Source organism: Danio aesculapii, chromosome 19 (genome assembly GCF_903798145.1).
Source record: "Danio aesculapii chromosome 19, fDanAes4.1, whole genome shotgun sequence".
Classification (NCBI taxonomy): Eukaryota; Metazoa; Chordata; class Actinopteri; order Cypriniformes; family Danionidae; genus Danio; species Danio aesculapii.
The window spans coordinates 4,508,290-4,530,845 of NC_079453.1; the positions used below are offsets into that span (position 1 = coordinate 4,508,290).

Sequence of the window (22,556 nt, forward strand, 5' to 3'; positions counted from 1 at the left end):
TATTATATTATATTATATTATATTTTATTATATATTATATTATATTATATTATATTATATTATATTATATTATATTATATTATATTATATTATATTATATTACATTACATCACATTGCATTTTTATTTTATTTTATTTTATTTTATTACATTCTATTCTATTATATTTTATATTATATTATATTATATTATATTATATTATATTATATTATATTATATTATATTATATTATATTATATTATATTATATTATATTATATTTTTGCAAATATATCAAGCATCAAGCAACTATTTTCTGCATTAATAACAGTAATCAGGATCATGACCCTGAAAACTGATCAGCATTTACAGAAATCATTCACATTTTAATATATATTTATAAAAAGAAAACTGTTAATTTGAATTGCAACACTGTTCTATAATATTACTACCTGTAATTGTATTTTTGATCAAATAAATGCAGCATTTGTAAACTTATTTAAAGAACATCTTATCATCCCAAAACGTGGCTTATCATTGAGTTTAGCAAAAATGTGATGGCATAAGAGTAATACCTTATGATTTTAGATTTTAGTATTATAATTTAGCATAGTTTGAGATCTCTCCAAAACGATAGTCTGTTTTCAGCAGTTCTGCTGTTTTATTTAAAAGACTTAAATTATAAATGTTCTCTCCTATGAGTGTTTTAAGTCTAGACGAACAGCACTCCAACAGCAGAATAATCTCTCCACGGGTTCAAAATCAGGTTAAAACTGATTTAATTCTGGGAATTATGGGATGCTGCAGTGTTAATTACTCAGAGAGCACATTAAAATGAGGTTTGGATCTTCACAGACCAAATGACTGATCTCTACAGACATGAGCAACACAAGTGGAGTGATGAAGAAATGAATCTGTGGTCTTGATTACACTCCTTTTCTCCATCTCTCCCTTGGCCACACACACACACATACACTCAGACAGGCAGAAACACACTCCAAATGCGTAATTGACAATCATGTAACACTCAAACAGTCTTAAAAACGGACTCTTGATCTGGATGTGGCAGTGAGGTGATCTCACACTTTAGCAACACCAGAAAATTTACAACACTTCGTGACGGCTGGCCACTGGCCGTCGCTAGGCAACAGCTGCCTTTTTTTTTTCTCCCCCACTGCGGCAAACCGTGCTGTTGCCTGAACTACTGAAACCGAAAGCTTGATCACGATCTAGCATATAAAGTCTTGCTTGGAAACAATCTTGATTCTGTGTATCATAAAAACCCAACACAGAATATAGCATTTCCAGGAAGCTAGCAGGAAAAAATAAACCTCAACGGCCATAAAGTCTCTCAAACTCTGTAAGATTGAATAGCCTAAATATTGTGTTACATCTCAGCGAAATGTGCATTATGAGTGGTCATCTCTAATGACAGGGAAGTAAGAGCATACAGGGACAGCATGCGGTGCACAATGCTGTTATTATGATGATTTATACACATCTGCATAGCCAGTTTTGCTGATTTATGTTCGGTACTGTACCGTTCTGCTACATGTGGAGGTCAGCATTTTGGAAAACCGATTATTTCATCGCTAAGACGAATTAAAATGTGGCTATAGTCAGAACTACTATAGGTTAAACTGTGCATAGTATGTACAGTACCTACAGCAGTGTTTACCAACCCTGTTCCTGGAGGCACACCAACAGTACATATTTTGGATGTCTCCCTTTTCTTCATTAACTTCAGGTGTTGGAGTCTCTTCTGATGTTATGATAAGTTGATTCAGGTGTGTTTGATTAGGGAGAGGTTGAAAATGTGGACTGTTGGTGTGCCTTCAGGAACAGGGTTGGGAAACACTGACCTACAGTATGTGTGTAAAAACCTGTATTTGACTTTCTAACAATCTCTCTCTCTCTCTCTCTCTCTCTCCCAACTCTATATTCTTCTTCTTGTGTATTGCATTAGGTTATTTATGAAATGTAGTGTTCTGTTTATTTTTTTTCCCAATTTCTGTTTAACGGAGAGAAGATTTTTGCAATACATTTATAAACATAATACTAACTCATCTCTAATAACTGATTTATTTCATCTTTGCCATGATGACAGTAAATAATATTTTACTTGATATTTTTCAAGATACTAGTATTCAGCTTAAAGTGACATTTAAAGGCTTAACTAGGTTAATTAGGTTAACTAAGCAGGCTAATAATTTTGTCCTTAAAATGGTGTTTAAAAAAATTAAAAACTGCTTTTATTCTAGCCGAAATAAAACAAATAAGACTTTCTCCAGAAGAAAAAATATTATCAGACATACTGTGAACATTTCCTTGCTCTGTTAAACATCATTTGGAAAATACTTAAAAAGAAAAAAAGATTCAAAGGGGGTAATAATTCTGACTTCAACTGCTATGCGGATATATTAAATAGCTCACGGAAAAATACACAATGAGAGACTTTCACTTCACGCATAGTTTGTGAATGAACGAGCATGCGTGTACTAGTTGCAGACGCGATCATGAGGCTGTTTTTGCACCGAGTTTCAGTGAGAGAACAGGAGAAAGTGCATTACTTCGATCATTTTAATATAGCATATTAATAATGACATCCAAAACTTATAGTATAATATTGAGAGTTAATTTTTTAAATCTCGTGGCCCACCTGCAGGATCGCTGAGGCACACTAGTATATATATATATATATGTATAACATCATTTGGGAAATATTTAAAAAAGAAGAGAAATTCAAAGGGGGGCAAATAATAATAATCTGACTTCTACTGTACATTCGTATGTATGTATATATATATATATATATATATATATATATATATATATATATATATATATATATATATATATATATATATATATATATATATATATATACATACATACACACATATGTACAGTTGAAGTCAGATTATTATTATTATTATTATTAGCCCCCCTTTGAATTTCGCTTCTTTTTTAAATATTTCCCAAATGATGTTTAACAGAGCAAGGAAATTTTCACAGTATGTCTGATATTTTGTCTTCTGGAGAAAGTCTGATTTGTTTTATTTCGGCTAGAATAAAAGCAGTTTTTAATTTTTTTAAACACAATTTTAAGGTCAAAATTATTAACCCCTTTAATATTATATCAGCCTAATTACCCTAACCTGCCTAGTTAACCTAGTTAAGCCTTTAAATGTCACTTTAAGCTGTATAGAAGTGTCTTAAAAAATATCTAGTATTATTTACTGTCATCATGGCAAAGATAAAATAAATCAGTTATTAGAAATGAGTTATTAAAACTATTAAAACTGTTTAGAAATGTGTTGAAAAAATCTGCTCTACGTTAAACAGAAACTGGGGAAAAAATAAACAGGGGGGCTAATAATTCTGACTTCAACTGTATGTATTTATATATATATATATATATCAACACCTGAAATATATTTTTTTAGAAACGTCTTCTATTTCTTGCAGCTGAACAACAGGGTAAACTGACAACGATCACCTCAGGTAAACCTCATGTTCTTTATTAAGTGTTAAATGCCAACATTGTAAGTTTGAATGGCATTTCACTCGACATTTATCGCAATACTACTAAAAGCAGCAGCAGATAGTTCACCTCAGATGCTGAAAATAAAATAAACCACTTGAAATTGAACAGTGGAAAATCATTGTATGTGAACCAGAACTAAATCTACTTTTTTTGTATCCAGATCAAGAGAACCAAGAACTTCGAGTGTAAACACACCCTCAGTCCACTGTTTAATCAGTCCATTGATAAAGTCCATTGTTATTTTATTTACATCACCCATTAACACTCAGGGTGAACAAAGAAAGAAAAAAACCCCACCACCAGCACCACGACCCACACCAAAGACTGATGAACACAGAAATGAAACAAAAAAAAAATCCTGACCACATATAAATAACCATCACAGACTATGATGCAACAATGCGAGAGCGCTGATCAATAAAAAAAGACATTTCCCACGATGCAACACAAGAACGAGGGGTTTGGGGGGGGGGTGCATGGGGAGGTGAATCAGAAGTGAGAATGACCATCGATCACCAGGCACAGGCACAGGCAAGCAGGCCACCAAAAAATGAGCAAATCAAATCGAAATGTGGTAAAAACACAACTGAAGAACCAAAAGGACCAGACGAGGGAGGGGGGGATTTTTCGGGAGCCGCTCCTTTCTTACTTCTGCAGGGCGAGTTCCAGAGCGTGGCCGAGGACTTGGACAGCCTGTTGTTTATCACAGGCTCCGTCTGCCGCGGCAGGTTGACCGTGGAGGCCGAGCATCTGCCTGCAGAACGCAACACAGAGAGCAGAGCGTTCACACGGGCCCCCCGGGAGCCACGGCGGGACGGGCGCAGCGCTGGGAGGATCATGCAGACTTTCATAGGGAGAGCTGGAGGAGGCGGGACACTCTGGTAGAAACTCGGGATCATGTAGGGTGGTCGTACATTTAAGATGTACATTGATTTTTATATATATGAAGAGTAACTTTTAAAAGCATGAATGCTGAACAGAGCAGGACCGTGGAAACGTTTGGGGTCAGTAAGATTTTAAGTACAAGGATTTTTTGAAAAGCATCATTACTTTAGTCTTCAGTGTCTAGCGGAAGCAGAAATCATTTAATAAAAAAAACAAATGTGAAATATTATGATTTTGATTGTGTCCTATTTAAATGTATTTTAATATGGAATTTATTACTGTGATGAAATACTGATTTTTCAGCATCTCTACTCCAGTCTTCAGTGTCTTACAGAAATAATTTAATAAAAATAGTGTAAAAATTGTGAAATATTATTATGATTTGGATTAATTGTGTTCTATTCAAATGTATTCAAAAATGGAAGTTATTACTGTGATAAAACACAGATTTTTTAGAATCATTACTCCAGTTTTTGTTGTCTTTAAGAAATCATTTAATAAAAATAGTGTAAAAATTGTGAAATATTATTACAATTTAAATTCACTGTTTTCTATTTAAATATATTTCAATTTAGAATTTATTACTGTAATTAAATGCTGATTTTTTTAGAATCATTACTCCAGTCTTCTGTGTCTTACAGAAATAATTTAATAATAAAGTTTTGTAAGAATTGTGAAATATTATTACAATTTCAATGAATTATTTTGCAATTAAATATATTGAATATTGGAATTTATTACTGCGATGAAACACTGATTTTTTAAGAATCATTACTCCAGTCTTCAGTGTCCTTCAGAAATAATGAAATAAAAATAGTGTAAAAATTATGAAATATTATTATGATTTGGATTAATTGTGTTCTATTTAAATGTATTTAACAATGGAATTTATTACTGCGATAAAACACTGATTTTTCAGCATCTTTACTCCAGTCTTTGTTGTCTTTAAGAAATCATTTAATACAAATAGTGTAAAAATTGTGAAATATTATTACAATTTAAATTCACTGTTTTGTATTTAAATATATTTGAATGTAGAATTTATTACTGGGATAAAACAATGATTTTTCAGCATCTTTACTTCAGTCTTCAGTGTCCTACAGAAATAATTTAATAATAAAATTTTGTAAGAATTGTGAAATATTATTACAATTTCGATGAATTATTTAGGATTTAAATATATTGAATATTGGAATTTATTACTGTGATGAAACACAGATTTTTCAGCATCATTACTTCAGTCTTTGTTGTCTTTAAGAAACATTTAATACAAATTGTGTAAAAATTGTGAAATATTATTACAATTTAAATTCACTGTTTTGTATTTAAATATATTTCAATTTAGAATTCATTACTGTGATAAAACAATGATTTTTCAGCATCATTACTCCAGTCTTCAGTGTCTTACAGAAATAATTTAATAAAAATATAGTTCAAATTATGAAATATTATTATGATTTGGATTAATTGTGTTCTATTTAAATGTATTTAACAATGGAATTTATTACTGTGATAAAACACTGATTTTTCAGCATCTTTACTCCAGTCTTTGTTGTCTTTAAGAAATCATTTAATAAAAATAGTGTAAAAATTGTGAAATATTATTACAATTTAAATTCATTGTTTTGTATTTAAATATATTTCAATTCAGAATTTATTACTGTGATAAAACAATGATTTTTCAGCATCTTTACCCCAGTCTTCAGTGTCTTACAGAAATAATTTAATAATAAAATTTTGTAAGAATTGTGAAATATTATTACAGTTTCGATGAATTATTTTGGATTTAAATAAATAGAATATTGGAATTTGTTACTGTGATAAAACAGTGATTTTTCAGCATCTTTACTCCAATCTTCAGTGTCCTTCAGAAATAATTAAATAAAAATAATGTAAAAATTGTGAAATATTATTATGATTTTGATTAATTGTGTTCTATTTAAATGTATTCAAAAATGGAATTTATTACTGTAATAAAAGACTAATTTTTTAGAATCATTACTCCAGTCTTTGTTGTCTTTAAGAAATCATTTACTACAAATAGTGTAAGAATTGTGAAATATTATTACAATTTAAATTCACTGTTTTGTATTTAAATATATTTCAATTTAGAATTTATTACTGTGATGAAACACTGATTTTTCAGCATCTTTACTCCAGTCTTCAGTGTCTTACAGAAATAATTTAATAATAAAATTTTGTAAGAATTGTGAAATATTATTACAATTTCGATGAATTATTTAGGATTTAAATATATTGAATATTGGAATTTATTACTGTGATGAAACACAGATTTTTCAGCATCATTACTTCAGTCTTTGTTGTCTTTAAGAAACATTTAATACAAATTGTGTAAAAATTGTGAAATATTATTACAATTTAAATTCATTGTTTTGTATTTAAATATATTTCAATTTAGAATTTATTACTGTGATGAAACACTGATTTTTCAGCATCATTACTCCAGTCTTCAGTGTCCTTCGGAAATAATTAAATAAAAATATAGTCCAAATTATGAAATATTATTATGATTTGGATTAATTGTGTTCTATTTAAATGTATTTAACAATGGAATTTATTACAGTGATAAAACACACGATTTTTCAGCATCATTACTCCAGTCTTTGTTGTCTTTAAGAAATCATTTAATAAAAATAGTGTAAAAATTGTGAAATATTATTACAATTGAAATTGATTGCTTTCTATATAACTGTATTTAATATTGGAATGTATTACAGTGATAAAACACAGATTTTTCAGCATCATTACTCCAGTCTTCAGTGTCAGATTGTCCTTCAGAAATCATTTAATAAAAACATTGTAAAAATTGTGAAATATTATTACAATATTGATGAATTGTTTTGTATTTCAACATATTTAAAACCTATTACAGTGATGACATGGAGTTTTTTCAGCATCATTCAGTCTTCAAAACTCATTTTAAAATGGTAATGTGATGCTCAAACATTTAGTATTACTATTAATGTTGATAAATGTGCTGCTTAACCTATTTGTTGAAACTTAAGACACGTGTTTTTATACAGGATTCTTCATTTATTAATAAAAAATGTAAAAACAGCATCTTTGCTACATCTTTACTGTAATTTTTGATTAATTTCATGTGTCCTTGCTTAATAAAAGTCATTTAGAATCCTTTAAGAAAATGTTTTATCTATGTAAGATGGATTTTCCTAGAGAGATTTATTTTATATTCACCCAGAAATGCATATAAACTGAGCGATCAGTGTTTATATCCTAATATATCCCTAAATTAAATCTGTCCATCACGTAAAACAATCAAGTCTTTAATCTGTTTGGATTTATTTTTACGATCTCTTTGCAAACATTTCAAAGCAGAGTTTTGGGTGAATGGACAAAATATCCAAATTTGTCTCTTGAAGATGAACAAAACTCTTACAGGATTAGAACAACAAGACGGTAACTTCTTTGTTGTGAAACTATTCCTTTAAGTCTGTGTTTCCCAACCCTGTTCCTGGAGGCACACCAACAGTACATATTTTGGATGTCTCCGTTACCTCACCCATTAACTTCAAGTGTTGGAGTCTCTTCTGATGTTATGATAGGTTGATTCAGGTGTGTTTGATTAGGGAGAGGTTGAAAATGTGGACTGTTGGTGTGCCTTCAGGAACAGGGTTGGGAAACACTGCTTTAAGTATTACATATTCTTTTAAAACACAAAACTGACCCCAAACTTTGAAACGGTACTGTACATCTGAAATACTGCCTTCAAATCAGCACTATCCTACTGAAAAGACCAGCATTATCATCAGCATGTGTCGTGTGATGGAGGATCATTTGTAGTATGGCATTCTGGGACCCACATCAGGCTCAACCATCAATACGTTCCCTTTTATCCAGCTTCATGTTGGTGAAATATCATCGTCAACATTATCGAGCTACAGAAATGATCGGAAACGGTCTTTTCAACAGGGTAGGACTGTATAAAGTGATCCAACATGACATCACTTCCTGTAATCACATACAGCAGATGCACTAAAGTCCATCACTCTGATCTGAAAATCCCACACAAATATTTAACTCAAATGAAATAGGGGGGAAAAAAATCATCCTTAACAACAGAAAGAGATGATTTCACAGTCCTCTATGTAGATATCCAGCTACTACAACTACTACAACAACAGAAACAATATCTCTTAAAAAAGAAAGAAAAACAAAAAATAAAGGATAGAAATGATGCTGATGTCTTATGGTGGTCAAACCATCGTAGGATGATTTTCTTCCCTTTATGTTTTAAAAGCGGGTCAACTAAATCAGAACCAGATGGTGACTATTTACAGCATTATTAATCTCAGTCTGTCTGCTTTAACTCGCACACATGATTCAAACACTTCTGGAGTCAACGTTTATATTAGAAATTCGCAACCCAGGCTCATTAGCCGCGTTTCCACTATCGCGCCTAAAGCGAGCGAGCCAGGGCGAGCCAAGGCCAGTCGCGTTTCCACTATCACTTCCGGGGCGTAATCGGGCCAAAGCGGGGCTTCCTTGGGGCCAGCGTCCGGCCTTTTTCGGCCCGCCGAATACCTTGGGCCAAGAAGGGCCAACTGGGGCTTCGGGGCGGGGTTACGTACAAAGGCGGAGTTTTCCTGTCAGGTAAAGAGGAGACAAGATGCTTTCTTCCCTTACATTTGTTTTGCTATCGCGCTTGATCAACTCACTCGCCTTGCAGCCAAAATCTGTTCGAAGTAAATGCCGCCGAACTCGAATGTCCTTATCCAGGGATCGCTGTCTGGCCTTACACCAACAGACCACAAACAGTAAAAAAGCAATCGCTTCGGTGTTCTCCATCTTCCAGCTCTCGTAGTGATGCCAGGTTGTGTTTGTGGTTATAATTTGAGTTTTTTGTTCCCACTGAAGTGGGCGGGTTGTGTGACGGGTTGTGACGTTTGATTCGGGGGACGTTCTGGGGGCGGTGTTTGCGTGACGCGCTGCGAGCAACTAGCCCGACAGTGGAAACGCGACATGATTTCGGCCTCATTTCTCAACCTACCGGGCTATGGCCCGGCCTGGCCCGATTGAAGCCCTGGCTCGCACTGGCCCGATAGTGGAAATGCGGCTATTGCAAATACATACCCAGGTCTACAATATTAGGAAAGCGAAATATGCAGGGGCGTAGATTTAGGGTGGATGGAGGGGACGTGTCCCCACCAATACTCAACAACTACTGAAATGTCCCCACCAATAATTTAATTCACTTAAAAAACATTGCGCTGTCAATATAAACTGAGACATGCGAAACGGTTAAATCACGTCTCTCCTCTAGTCGCACAGCCCCCCAAACAAATATGAACATTGTGATTGGCTGTGTCTTTCCCTGCTGTCACGTGAGAGGCTGCTTTCAGATACAAGCAGCGCCAAAACAACTGCGCGGGGGGAATTTTACCGTAAGATGAGTGTGATATGCAAGTGAGGATGGCGGTAGCAAAAAAAGGTGGACATAAAGAGCTTTTTTCAACGAAAAGTGTAAGTCACATGAACTCAAGTTCGCTACTGAATGAGTCCATCATGATAATGCCGCTATTTCTTGTGTTTTTAACCGCTTTTACGGTCAGTCTAACTGTGCGTTCACACCGAAAGTGGTGAGAGCGTTTAAGGTCGCTCTGGCCACCCTGGCGACAACACTGTCTGCCTTCAGCTCTTGCGGCGAGAGCGTCAAAATTCGCTACATTGATCTCGTATTTAAAGGGGCCATTGCAGCATATCAGTTACATTCCTGCATAAAACATGATTTCTAGCGTGAAAATGTTGCACACTTCTTATGAAATTCATTTAAGAATGGAAGATTCATGTTTCATGCGGTGTGGCTTTGCTCCACTTAATTATCCAATGTGTCCAAATATCCTGAAGCAGCAATACTGATTTGTTGTCGCGTGAGATTCCCGCTTTTTTTTTAAAGATAAATATATATATATAACATTAATGCACATCAGTAACTCGCCAGTAACTTATTTAATGCATGTTCCTGTAAGAAAACATTGTAAATAATTGAAACAAATTGAAATAAAGTTGACTTGTGTGATTTCACCACGATTTCAGCCTATTGTTTATTTTTTTTATTGCTTTTGTTTTACCTGCTTTCTGAAACGGTTCTTCACCGAACTCAAACCCTGTCATCGCCTCTCAACTTCGCTCCACGTTCCAAGTCCATCTGCGTACGCAGCGAGCTACTGAGCAAAGTGGTAAGACTGGAAAAGCCACCCATATGAAGATAATCGGTCAGCTGGTAGCGCGAAAAGGAACATAAGCCTGTATCGTTCGTTTTCAAGACGAAACCTCTGGCTACATAATTCACGCTCTCCAGAAATGTAGACAGGGGTACATATCCACAATGAGCCTGTGTTGCATTCTCGTCTCATTCCAGAGCATCGGTTGAGATGGTAAAGATATCTCTAGTTTATTTATTTACTATACTTGTATAAGGTTTGGCTCCTGACACTTACTCTCTCTGCGGGAGGTCTGATTCAGTCCACCTGCCCATGACCACCTCTGCTGACGGATCTCAGCCCACGTTTTTTTGGTTGACCTCTTTATGGCAGATTCATACCGCTCCTGTGGAGAAAAACACATCATGAGATCACACCGGGTTCATTTTACACTTTAATAAAAATAAATTCACTTTTAACCAAAACAATTAAGAGTCAATCAGATTTTTAAAATGTTTTTGCAGGAATTATCAGACCAAAAAAAAGTAAATACAGCTAAACTGTGGATTTATATTACAATTCCAAATTTTTTGCTGTGGTGACCCCTGATAAAATAAATCCAAATAATTTGAGTTTTATTATGTTAATAATATAATTAAAATGAAATTTTAGCATCATCACTTCAGTATTCAATAACACATGATCTTTCAGAATTCATTATTTGCTGTTTTGATGCTCAACAAACATTATTCTCCAGACTTTTTTATTATTTGAGGCCCAAAATCACAGGTTTTGTGATGGCTTTTCTTAAAAGTCCTATGAAGTGCTTTGAAATGTGCATTTTTTATTCAATGTTGGATGTAATCTCAACAGAAACATAAAGGGCATAGAGTAGCTCCTCCCCTTAAAAAACAGCCAATAGTGTTTGGTTTTTATCACAGCTCTGCCAGCAGTTGAGCTCAAGCGCATCAAATGAAAAGCAAATGCCAATTTGAAGGGGGTGGGGCATGTTAGATACTAGAGAGCATTTGATTGGTCAAGATTTGATGAGAAACTAAAGTATGAGGTGATGTGAAAAATATTGTTGATCCATTTAAGTTAATAAATTTTTGTGCTTTGCTTTGAAAAAATCTAGTAAAATCTTACTTTAATTATTTTAGAAACCACCGAACTCGCAAAATCCCGGAGGCACTAATATTTATATATATAGAAACTTTTGTAACATTATGGGCCCTATCATACACCTGGCGCAATGTGGCGCAAGGCGTGATGCAATAGTTGTTTGCTAGTTTTAGCTTGGCGCAAGAGTCATTTTGACGTTTTGCGCCACGCTGTTTAAAGAGCAAATGCATTTGCGCTCATATGTGCGCCCATAGGCGTTGTAGTATAAAAAAGGAGGCGTGTTGAGGCGCATTGCTGGTGCGTTGCTATTTTGAGAAACTATAATAGACTGTTTAAGACCAGAACCAAGCCAGTCTAAAGTCCAGCACAGAGCACGTTAGTTGTGCGCCTCGCTTACACATTGCTTAATACAGACAGGATGTACAGCAATACACACATATCTTTACAAATGACAAAGAATTAAAATATTAAGGATATATATAGGATATAATAAGGATAAATATAGGATATAAATATAAAGGATTAAAATATTACAAAACATTATTTTCTAGTCTACATAAAAAAAAAAAACATACTTTCATGCCTTCTTCATTTCGGGGGGGGTTTCAGTTTATTCATAACAATATGCTTTTGTATAAGGTTATTATTATTAGCAGTATTATTTATTATCTGCATATTTATATTTGTTTCATTAAAAACAAGCTTAGATTTGCCCACCTGTCAGGTTTTAGACCATATGGGGCACAGCATGTGTATTAGGATATAACTCAGTTTTTTTGACCACACTTCATTATTATTGGTTATTAATTCGTTTGCTGGAAATTAGAACTGAATTTAGAAATAGTTTTGACACAAATCTTTGGGCTTAACAAACTAAATTAATTATTTATAGGCTAATGGATGTCTGTGCATACAAGAAGAGTGAAAGTGAAAGTAAATAATGAGGAGGCTCATCTCTCATTCTGGCGCTGTAGATGCTGTTTAACAGTTTTCTCTCTAGTGAAGCGTTCAGTTTTTACACTTACAAAGTCCGTCATGTAAATAGCAAATGCGCTATGGCACGACGCAACTGGCTCTTAAAGAGAATGAGAGATGAGACTCTGATTGGTTTATTCTCTTGGTTTAATCTTTCCCTAATGCGTTTGTGCTTCACACTTTGCGCATGGATCGTCAAAATAGAGCCCTATGAATGTCTTTATTTTCTCATTCTGACGCCAAACTGCAGCATGATATTATTTTACGATTTGAAACCTAATCCATATACTGTAACTTGCTTTAATATTCAGGCATGCTGTGTATATGAAGAGTGTTTTAGCGTGTTTCCACACCTTGTTCTTCTCCAGTTTCTGCCTCTGTTTCTCCTCCAGCAGAGCTCTTCGTTTCTCCGTCTTCAGCCGCTGCTCCTCCAGCTTCCTCCTGCGCTCCTCGAGCTGACTCTCGCGCAGCCGCCGGGCCTTCTCCTCCTTCTCCAACCACTGCGCTTTCTTCGCCGCTGAGAGAGAGAGAAGATAAACAAAGAGTTTTTGAGTCACTTTTATTTTCCCTTTCATTCTGTCTGATAATAATTAATATTAGCTGGGTTTCTATTACTCTGTGTTAAAGCGCATTTTGAAGCATCACATAATAAATGAATGATTGAGAAAATTGCAAATAAAAATGTCTTTATTTTCAAAAAAGTTTGCTTGAGGTGGTTTTGGACTGTGAAAAAGGCTTAAATGCAAATAATGGGAGATGGAAACGCATTTGCAGAATAAACTCTGACGTAGCGAACGTTACATCCACATGTCTAATCGATAAGACCAGACAGAATCGACAGACATTATTAGCTATTTCTGTGCAGATTTGACTTTTTTCTGTGCAAAAAAAGTTGTGTGTGATTTATTGTGGAATACTAATTAAATCTTAAAACGCTAAATAAAATATAACAACTTGTTAGCTTTTATGCAAATTCAAGTAGGTCCACTTGTTTGGCAAGTAAAGCAAGTCTTTCATATAATATACAGTTGAAGTCAGAATTATTAGCTCAGTTTGATTTTTTTTCTTTTTTAAATATGAGTGAAGTTTAAATTTTAAACTAATTTCGAGAGGAGCATGTGCTCATGATTGACCCAGCTGGTCCACATTAGCCAATCATGATCCTCCAATCAAAGGATCCCAAGTCACTATATATATCCTCATTTCCTCTCTACAACTATATCTTCATCTGGAAGAAACCCCCCTCCTCCCCTTCTTCCACCTTTATCAAGAATGGGCGGCACGGTGGCCCAGTGATTAGCACTGTTGCCTCACAGCAAGAATACCAATGGCGTCTGGGCCTTCACTGGGCCATCTGGTGTTCCTGTGCGGAGTTTGCATGTTCTCCGTGTGGGTTTCCCCCGGGTTCCCTGGTTTCCTCCCACCATCCAAATGTGCTCTATATTACAGATAAAATAAGCCTAAATCTTTTTTCTAATGTCTTACTCTCAGGAAGTTCACCTTGGCCTCAGCAGCGGGGGAGTTTCAGATCGACCTGAGCTCAGTCTCCCCTCGCCCTGTGAAAGGAGGGAGCCCTGGGCTCGAGAATACCTTGAGCTCAGGGCTCTCTCCCGGGACAGCACGCCAAACAAGCTATTTATAAATCATGAGCTAAGTGTGAACTCTTGAAATGATGTTTAACAGAGCAAGGAAATTTTCACAGTATGTCTGATAATATTTTTTCTTCTGGAGAAAGTCTTATTTGTTTTATTTCGGCTAGAATAAAAGCAGTTTTAAATTTTTTAAACATCATTTTAGAGACAAAATTATTCGGGTTTTTTTTTGTTAGTCAACAGAACAAACCATCATTATACAATAACCTGCCTAATTACCCTAAACTGCCTTTAAATGCCACATTAAGCTTTAGAAGTGTCTTGAAAAATATCTAGTCAAATATTATTTACTGTCATCATGACAAAGATAAAATAAATCAGTTATTAGAAATGAGTTATTAAAACTATTATGATTAGAAATGTGTTGAAGAAAGCTTCTCTCCGTTAAACAGAAATTAGGGAAAAAATTAAACAGGGGGCCAAATAATTGAGGGGGGCTAATAATTCTGACTTCAACTGTATATACTAAAAGGCAGAAAATATTACTGTAAATAAATCATACAAACATTTGCATATTACTCAATAATATTACTGAAATTAATAATAACAATCCTAAATAAATAGATATCTATACGCCTTTACATAAGTAAATAAATAGACTCAATGATGAGCTAAAAGATCTGTGGAAATTTGCAAATTCCTTGCAGGCCTCCGTTATTCCTTGAATGATGATTCTGAATGATTGTAATAAATAAATAGGGACGCAGTGGCGCAGTAGGTAGTGCTGTCGCCTCACAGCAAGAAGGTCACTGGTTCGAGCCTTGGCTGGGTAAGTTGGCGTTTCTGTGTGGAGTTTGCATGTTTTCCCTGCGTTCGAAGGCATGTGGTACAGGTGAATTGGGTAGGCTAAATTGTCTGTAGTGTATGAGTGTGAATGAGTGTGTATGGATGTTTCCCAGAGATGGGTTGCAGCTGGAAGGGCATCCGCTGCGTAAAACATGTGCTGGATAAGTTGGCGGTTCATTCCGCTGTGGCAACCCGGGATTAATAAAGGAACTAAGCCGAAAAGAAAATGAATGAATGAATAAATAAATTATTAAAATAAATAAATATTGATTGGATGTTAAATTTTCCCAGCTAACTGGGTTATTATAACTTTAGATAACATTTTCACCACATCCCAGGGGCGTCGCTAGACCCAATTCACTGGGGTCTCCAGTGCCCCAGTAAATCTCCAGTGCCCCAGTAAATGCATTGAGATATGATTTACTTCATATGCAAGTGTATTTATTAAGAGTAATTCTGAAATAAAGACGGTTATTCTCTATGTGCAACTGAACCAACGCTGGTGAAAGCAATGCAATCAAAAAGCAAACTGCACATCTCCGCGTGTGCGCAGAGAACCCCTCGCACGCGCTGCTCTTCTGCCGGTGCGAAACCCGGTAGTTAACATGCGCGCCAAAAAAGCAGGCTACCTGCTTGTTACGCGCCGCTCATGCGTTGTAAAACCAGCATAACAGCCTTTTTTGTTTTGCAAATCGACAAAACTAAAGTTTAAACAATATGATGGTGATCTTACTAAGCATGCCTCCTGATAGATTTTTGTATGAAGCAAAAAGGAGGGATGACGAGTCAGGGTGGTAAGGGTGGTCAGGGTGGTGACTTCATAAACCTAATAATTAAAGTGTCAAGTAAAATCTTTTTTTGTATTTTATTGAATTGTCTATAGTATTTCATTCAAATGAAATTAATATTTATGCAAAAGTAATTTCTTAAATGATATTAGCATATCACTCCAGTTGTCTTAACATTGTTTTCCAGTTACATTTAAGATTATTTAGAAGAATAATTGTATAATAATAAGAAGACTTTTATTTATAATAAATATAATATATATATATACGTACCCCAGTAGAGCTTTATGTCTAGCAACGTTCCTGCCACATCCTTTTGATAATGTTTAAAGAGTGCTATTTCAAAGTAATCTGAACTTTAATAACGTTCTCAAAATGTTCCTGTTACATTTTAAAGCTGTTGATGGAATGTTTTCCTAAGATGTTTAAATTGGAAATGCTGGGACTGTTCAGAATGCTTAGAGAATATATAAAAAGCCCGTTCTCATGATACTTTAAATAAGAAATATATAATAAATTGTTCATGACTAACGATTGGAAGCTTCAGATTATCTATAGGAGAGGTTGTCTGAAAGTAAGAACCTTTTGGTTTGTTAATTTAATGGGTCTTTTGTGCAATGGTTTGATCACACCTCAAGCTAGTGACTTTTACTTTTCACCCAAAAAAAAGGCGTACATTTTTATAAGTATAACTCAGCGCTTGACGAAAATGACGCTGCTAATAAAACAGCATTTTTTCTCTCATGTGTGTTCGCTACAGTAGTTTGCCTTCAAAGACAATTAAAAGCCAATCAAAGCTCTTTACTTAAACCCCAAGCGCGCTGTGCGACAGCTGGATGCATTTCTGCTCGCAGGCCTGATTTAAGGAACACACGAGGCGTCACACTGTGGAATTTCCTGTTTTTCAGTCCCTCGACCAGAACTAAATCTACACACACGCAGCAGTCCAGATGGGATCTGAGTTGAGGAATACAAACACAGAGGAGCCGCTTCCATTCACAACACTGCCTCAGATCCGTGTGGGGCGACCCACTGTATTTACTTTACCCCTTTTCATGTTTTCAAAAGCACATCCGCTTTATATTGTAGGAAATGCACTGACTATATAATAATCAGACAAGCTGGGGCTCTGATAAAGTCCAGTGAACACAAACAAGGCAAGGACAATGAGGCTGTGTTGTATTGACTAACATCATATTGGAGAGAGCTGTTTTGGAATTTGTACTATGGTAATACCATGGTGAGATCTGAAATAAGAATATCTGTGAAGATCTTATGTAATGTATGATTTATATTTATATCACTTAGAGGATGTTAACTGCATGTTGAATTTTAACGGGTCAACATAAATAAATAACACACCACGTTTTCAGACATGTTTTTATGATATGATATTTAAGACAACATGATAATTATGTTTTATTTTCAGAATTCCAGTAGAAATCAGTATCTGGTGGAATACCACTGAACACGTAACAAATGATAACATAACAAATAGCAATATATATATAAATAAAAAATATAATTTGAACCAAATTTTATTGCCTGAAAAGTACATAAATGAAAATAATTTAATTTGGAATTTGGAGAGAAATGTTATATCAGACCTACAAGTGAAGAAGAAATTACATAATATGCTCGTTTATATTTATTAAATATTATATGCTTTACAAATAAAAATAAATATTGAAAAAATATCAATAATAATAATAATATAATATAATATAATCTAAATATTAATACTAATACTAACAATAAATAAATAATTATTATTCAAAATAATAAAAGTAAATAATATATAAAAACTATATATATATATATATATATATATATATATATATATATATATATATATATATATATAAAATCTAAATCATATAATAATAATAATAATATTAATAATATTATATATATTTCTTAGATATATATATATATAATTATATATAAACTAATTTATATACAAGTTAATTAAATTATATATAATACAGTTATAAATAATCTAAATAATATAATAATAATATAATTATAAATAAAAATAATAATAGTAATATAATATATAATATTTATTATCCTATTTTCATTGTATAATACATAATATTTAATATTTATAATCTGTAAATATTTCAATTTAATTATTTTACTTCAAGACTACAGATGAATTCAGATACACAATTTTGGTTTAGCCTGGTTTAAGCTGGACATAGCTGGTTTTGGCTGGGTTCCCAGGCTGGTTAGGCTGGTCAAGCTGGTTTTAGCTGGTCAACTTCCAGCCTAACGAGCTAAGACCAGGCTGTAAATAGCTGGAAACCAGCCTGGAAATGGCCAAAACGCCTCTAAAACCAGGCTGGTCAACCAGCTAACCAGCCTGGGCTGGTTTACGTTGTTTTTTTCAGCAGAGCAGAGATGTAGTTTGCCTTCTGCTCTGAATAAGCAATATGTAACTCAGACTTCCTCTAAATCCAATTACATTAAACCCTTCAATCCTTTATAAATTATATAACAATTCTGATCCAACATCCTTTAAAATAAGATCTCAGCCTTCATTTGAAACCGCCGGTCTCAGCTGCAGTGAACCGCTAGCTAGCTTACCAGCGCTTGCTAATCCTATTAGCTTCATACAATATGCTCCATGACAGCGCAAATGAAAAACTAGAGTTGATTCTCAGTGTGCAGCAGAAATCCGGCATTACGCTGCTCCTTTCGTTCTAACAGCTGAGCCAGGTTTATGTCTTTGTATGCTAGTGTTTGTCGCATCCCAAGCTACAATAAACCCTTTATGTAAAGCCCACAGATGCGGTGCATGACTGGACTTGTCCATCCGATAACCAGTTGCCCAGAAACTGTGCTTTATCTGCGTCTCTGCAGCTGAAAGTGAACTGATAGCCAAGCAGGCTAATCATGCTAATGGCAGACATAATTACAGCTAATCTGAGAGAGCGGCATGGCTAAATGAACTGTAATGATGGCACATTTTTCACCCTGTGCCTGCAGGGATCTATCAGATGTGAGACACATGCGGTGATTTATAAATGCTGTGCTCATGGAAATGATCAAATATGCATGATTTTTTTTAACATTCCTACAGTCTTGTGGTACTGCAGTAGATGTCAAAATTGTTCCTGATATAAATCACCGTCAGCAATATAGAGTGGAGATCAAAATTAGACACAACCTACAATTTGGGTCTGTCAGTACAAATTTTGAGGTCACTGCTTAGTTCCTTTTTGAAGGTTTCCTAAGAGTTTCTTCATGAGGTACATACATTCATTCATTTTCCTTCAGCTTTGTTTATCAGGGGTCGCCACAGTGGAGTGAACCACCAACTTATCCAGCATATGTTTTACGCAGCGGATGCCCTTCCAGCTGCAACCCATCAATGGGAAACACCCATACACACTCATTCACACACATACACTATGGCCAATTTAGTTTATTTAATATACCAATAGCGCATGTGTTTGGACTGTGGGGGAAACACTCCAGACAGGCGCAGCAGGGACGCAAACCAGAGACCTACTTGTGGTAAGGCAACAGCGCTACCCACTGCACCACCATGCTGATGATTGATGAACATTATCCTCCTAGGCCTTGAGTGTCCACATATGTGGACAGCACATTTTAGCTTATAAGTGGCTATTTAAAAGGCATATATAGTTATATATGCATAAAAAAAATTCAGGAAAAAGTGTTTTATGTAAATACGGAACACAAGTCCACATATATGGACATCATTTTTCTCTAAAAGTACATCATATCAAAAGATGATACTAAGATTTTTATTCTAATTAGGTTCCAATAATCCCAAATAGTAAAGAGAAATAAAAAATGCATGTAAAAAAACACCTTGGGCCTTAAGAGGTTATGAGTAGGCCCACACGGAATCTGTGCGCGTAGAATTCCGCAGATTTTAGTCAATTATTGATTCTGTTTATTTACTTGAGTAAATGTGTCTATATGTATACAGTTTTTAGATTAATTACAGTAATATTATTGACTAATATAAAAATGTTCATCTGATTTATGTACAATGTAGTTTGTAAACTAATATTTATTGTCTTTTAGTAGATATATTATAAGAGAGACTTGCTTTATTTACCAAATAAAATGGATCTAATTGGATTTGCATTTTAAACATTAAATAAAAGTCAAACAGATATAATTTTTATTTCACATATAAATCCGCAGATTTTTACCAAAATTCTTGTTTTTGAATCTGCCACTATGCTGACACATAGGCATTTGTAGCTTCGCCCTCTTTTAAAAAGAGCACAATCTCATTTGAATTTAAAGCGACAGTCTAAAGCGACAGTAAAATGGCACAATTAGGATCAAAGCCTGAAAGGAGCCATTTCAAAGAGTTATAAAACATTATTTGGGGGGTAAAACTTCATATACACACTCTAGGGGGTTTCTTTTGAAATTTTGTACAAAGAGGCATAAAAGGTTCCCTTTAAAGCTAAAATTCCTTCAAAATTCTTGATAATTCACACTCTATGTACAATATGTACCCAACAATTGGATTAAATAGTGTAATTTAAATTTTACTTGAAAAATTAACCCCCAATTGTGCTTGTGTCTATTTGACCCGCACGTCATGATTTTGAAGTACGATGCGATCCTGCATTAACATCTATATTGATCCTGGAACATCAATTTTGTAGGAAAATGTAATCCATACCCATTCACTACCCCTAAACCCAACCACAACTGTAAATTATTCCAAAAATCAGAGGGGATTAATAGTTGGATATCAATCATGTAGAAGAGCATAAACCTAACCGTAAGCCTAAGCTTAACATAAACAGTAAACATATCCCTAAATTCTGATCGGCTGACTGGAATGTTGTTCCAGGATCAACATAGATGTTAATCCAGGAACATGTGAAATCAGGTTGGCGATTTGACCCAATGTTGGGTCAACCCAGCATTTTTTAGAATGCACTTTATATACAATAAATACAGTTAAGTGGATGACATTTACTCATTTACAGAAATAATGACGATTTAAAAAAAATATGGACAATACTAAATACTAAATCATAGTGAACACAACCAAAATGGGAAAAACAGAAGAGAGCCGATGTGCCTGAACATGAAATAAATGGAGTTGATTCACTAAATCACATTATTGATCAGTATTGTATCTTACCTTGCTCCTGGGTTCGCTGTTCTGCAGCAGTAAACACAAATCACAAGCACATCTGTCAATCACATCAGCCTGCACCTTTAAACGACTGCCGCGTCTCGCTCAACATCATTACAAACCAGTCGGCCTTGCACTCGCAGCTAAAGTTTGATTACTTAATTACAAACTGTTTCACATGGGAAATGCATATAATTGGGTTAACTGTTATTTGGCCTCACACTGGCTTAAGCCGTGTGTATATATTTTGGTGTACTTCAGCTACTTCTAAGGTAGATAAATGTTTTGTGTGGTATAACCATATTATTAGTGCTACAGGGCTGAACGTGTCCCGGGACGAGAGTTGTGTTTATTGTGCCTCACCCAGATATTTGGCCCGTTCCTCTCGCCGCTTCTTGGCCTGTTTCTGACGTTGTTCTGAACTCACTGCATCTGTTGGAACAACAAAAATAGCAGATGATGATATTTTAAAATGTAGTTTTATATCTTTTAGATTGCATTAAACAAATAGCACTGATAAAAGACCTTTGAAAACATTTTAGAGATAGCAACCAATGGCACTGCACTAATTAATTACAGGTCACGTCTATTTTTAAAATGTTAAAATTCATTCTTTATAGTTAGAAAATAATTAAAATTAGCATTAACAAAAAATTATGAACCAAAATGCTAAAATATATATGTCTAAAATGTCAAAATGTAAATAAAAAATAAAACAGAGCAAAATTTAAATGACAGAACAGAGTATATTTATGTGTATATATATATATATATATATATATATATATATATATATATATATATATATATATATATATATATATATATACAAGTTTTTCACCTATCCATATTTTAGGAACAACAGATGAAGAGTTTAGATGCAAAAAACTCTAAATGCTGTCTGAAAATTGTCTGTAAAATGAGTATTGTTATCAGGCTCCTGTGTGTATGTTTAGTAATATCACTTTTATGGCAAATAATAAGTCATTTTCTTGGTCTTTAAAATAAAATATCTCAACATAAACAAAGGAGGCTGAGAAAACATTTCATTTTTGATGGAAATTTCAGACGGCACTTAGAAGTTTTTACATCTGAACTCTTCAAATAATAACTTGACTTCTAGTTGATCATTTGGTATCAGAAATGGCTTATATGAAAGGCAAAGGCCTCTAGATTACGCTGATTTTACCTATATAAAATATGATCATGCCTTGATTTTCAATTATTTAATCAGGGCAGTAAGGTCTGACTTTGCTTAGACAAAAGTCTTGTCACTGAACAGAAATACTGTCCAGTATAGAATATAAAGTCATGCTGCAGTGGAAACAGAACGAATATTGTGTTTGACTCCCATGAGCTTGGAGGACTGCATACATACATCTCTGCAATGACTCAAATCACTTATTAATAAAGTCATCTGGAATGGCAGCAGGACTCCCAGTGTTCATCTTCAATGCCTCCTCCTTAATCTTACCCCAGACATGCTCAATAATGTTCAT

General features: G+C 34.4%; 1 protein-coding gene across 3 annotated transcripts in view; it reads right to left on the minus strand.

Annotated features, from left to right (window-relative positions):
• The window catches only part of map7d1b (MAP7 domain containing 1b), a 91,247-nt gene that overhangs the window by 20,019 nt on the left and 48,672 nt on the right, over positions 1-22,556 (minus strand). The window contains exons 3-7 of one of the 3 annotated variants that reach the window (XM_056479342.1): positions 21,421-21,489; positions 21,064-21,084; positions 13,042-13,205; positions 10,889-10,997; positions 4,174-4,278 (exon numbers count right to left, since the gene is read on the minus strand). In XM_056479342.1, the coding sequence (XP_056335317.1) occupies positions 4,174-4,278; positions 10,889-10,997; positions 13,042-13,205; positions 21,064-21,084; positions 21,421-21,489 (468 nt within the window). The remainder of the gene's footprint in view (positions 1-4,173; positions 4,279-10,888; positions 10,998-13,041; positions 13,206-21,063; positions 21,085-21,420; positions 21,490-22,556) is intronic. The other 2 variants (XM_056479343.1, XM_056479344.1) reach the window with 2 other exon arrangements.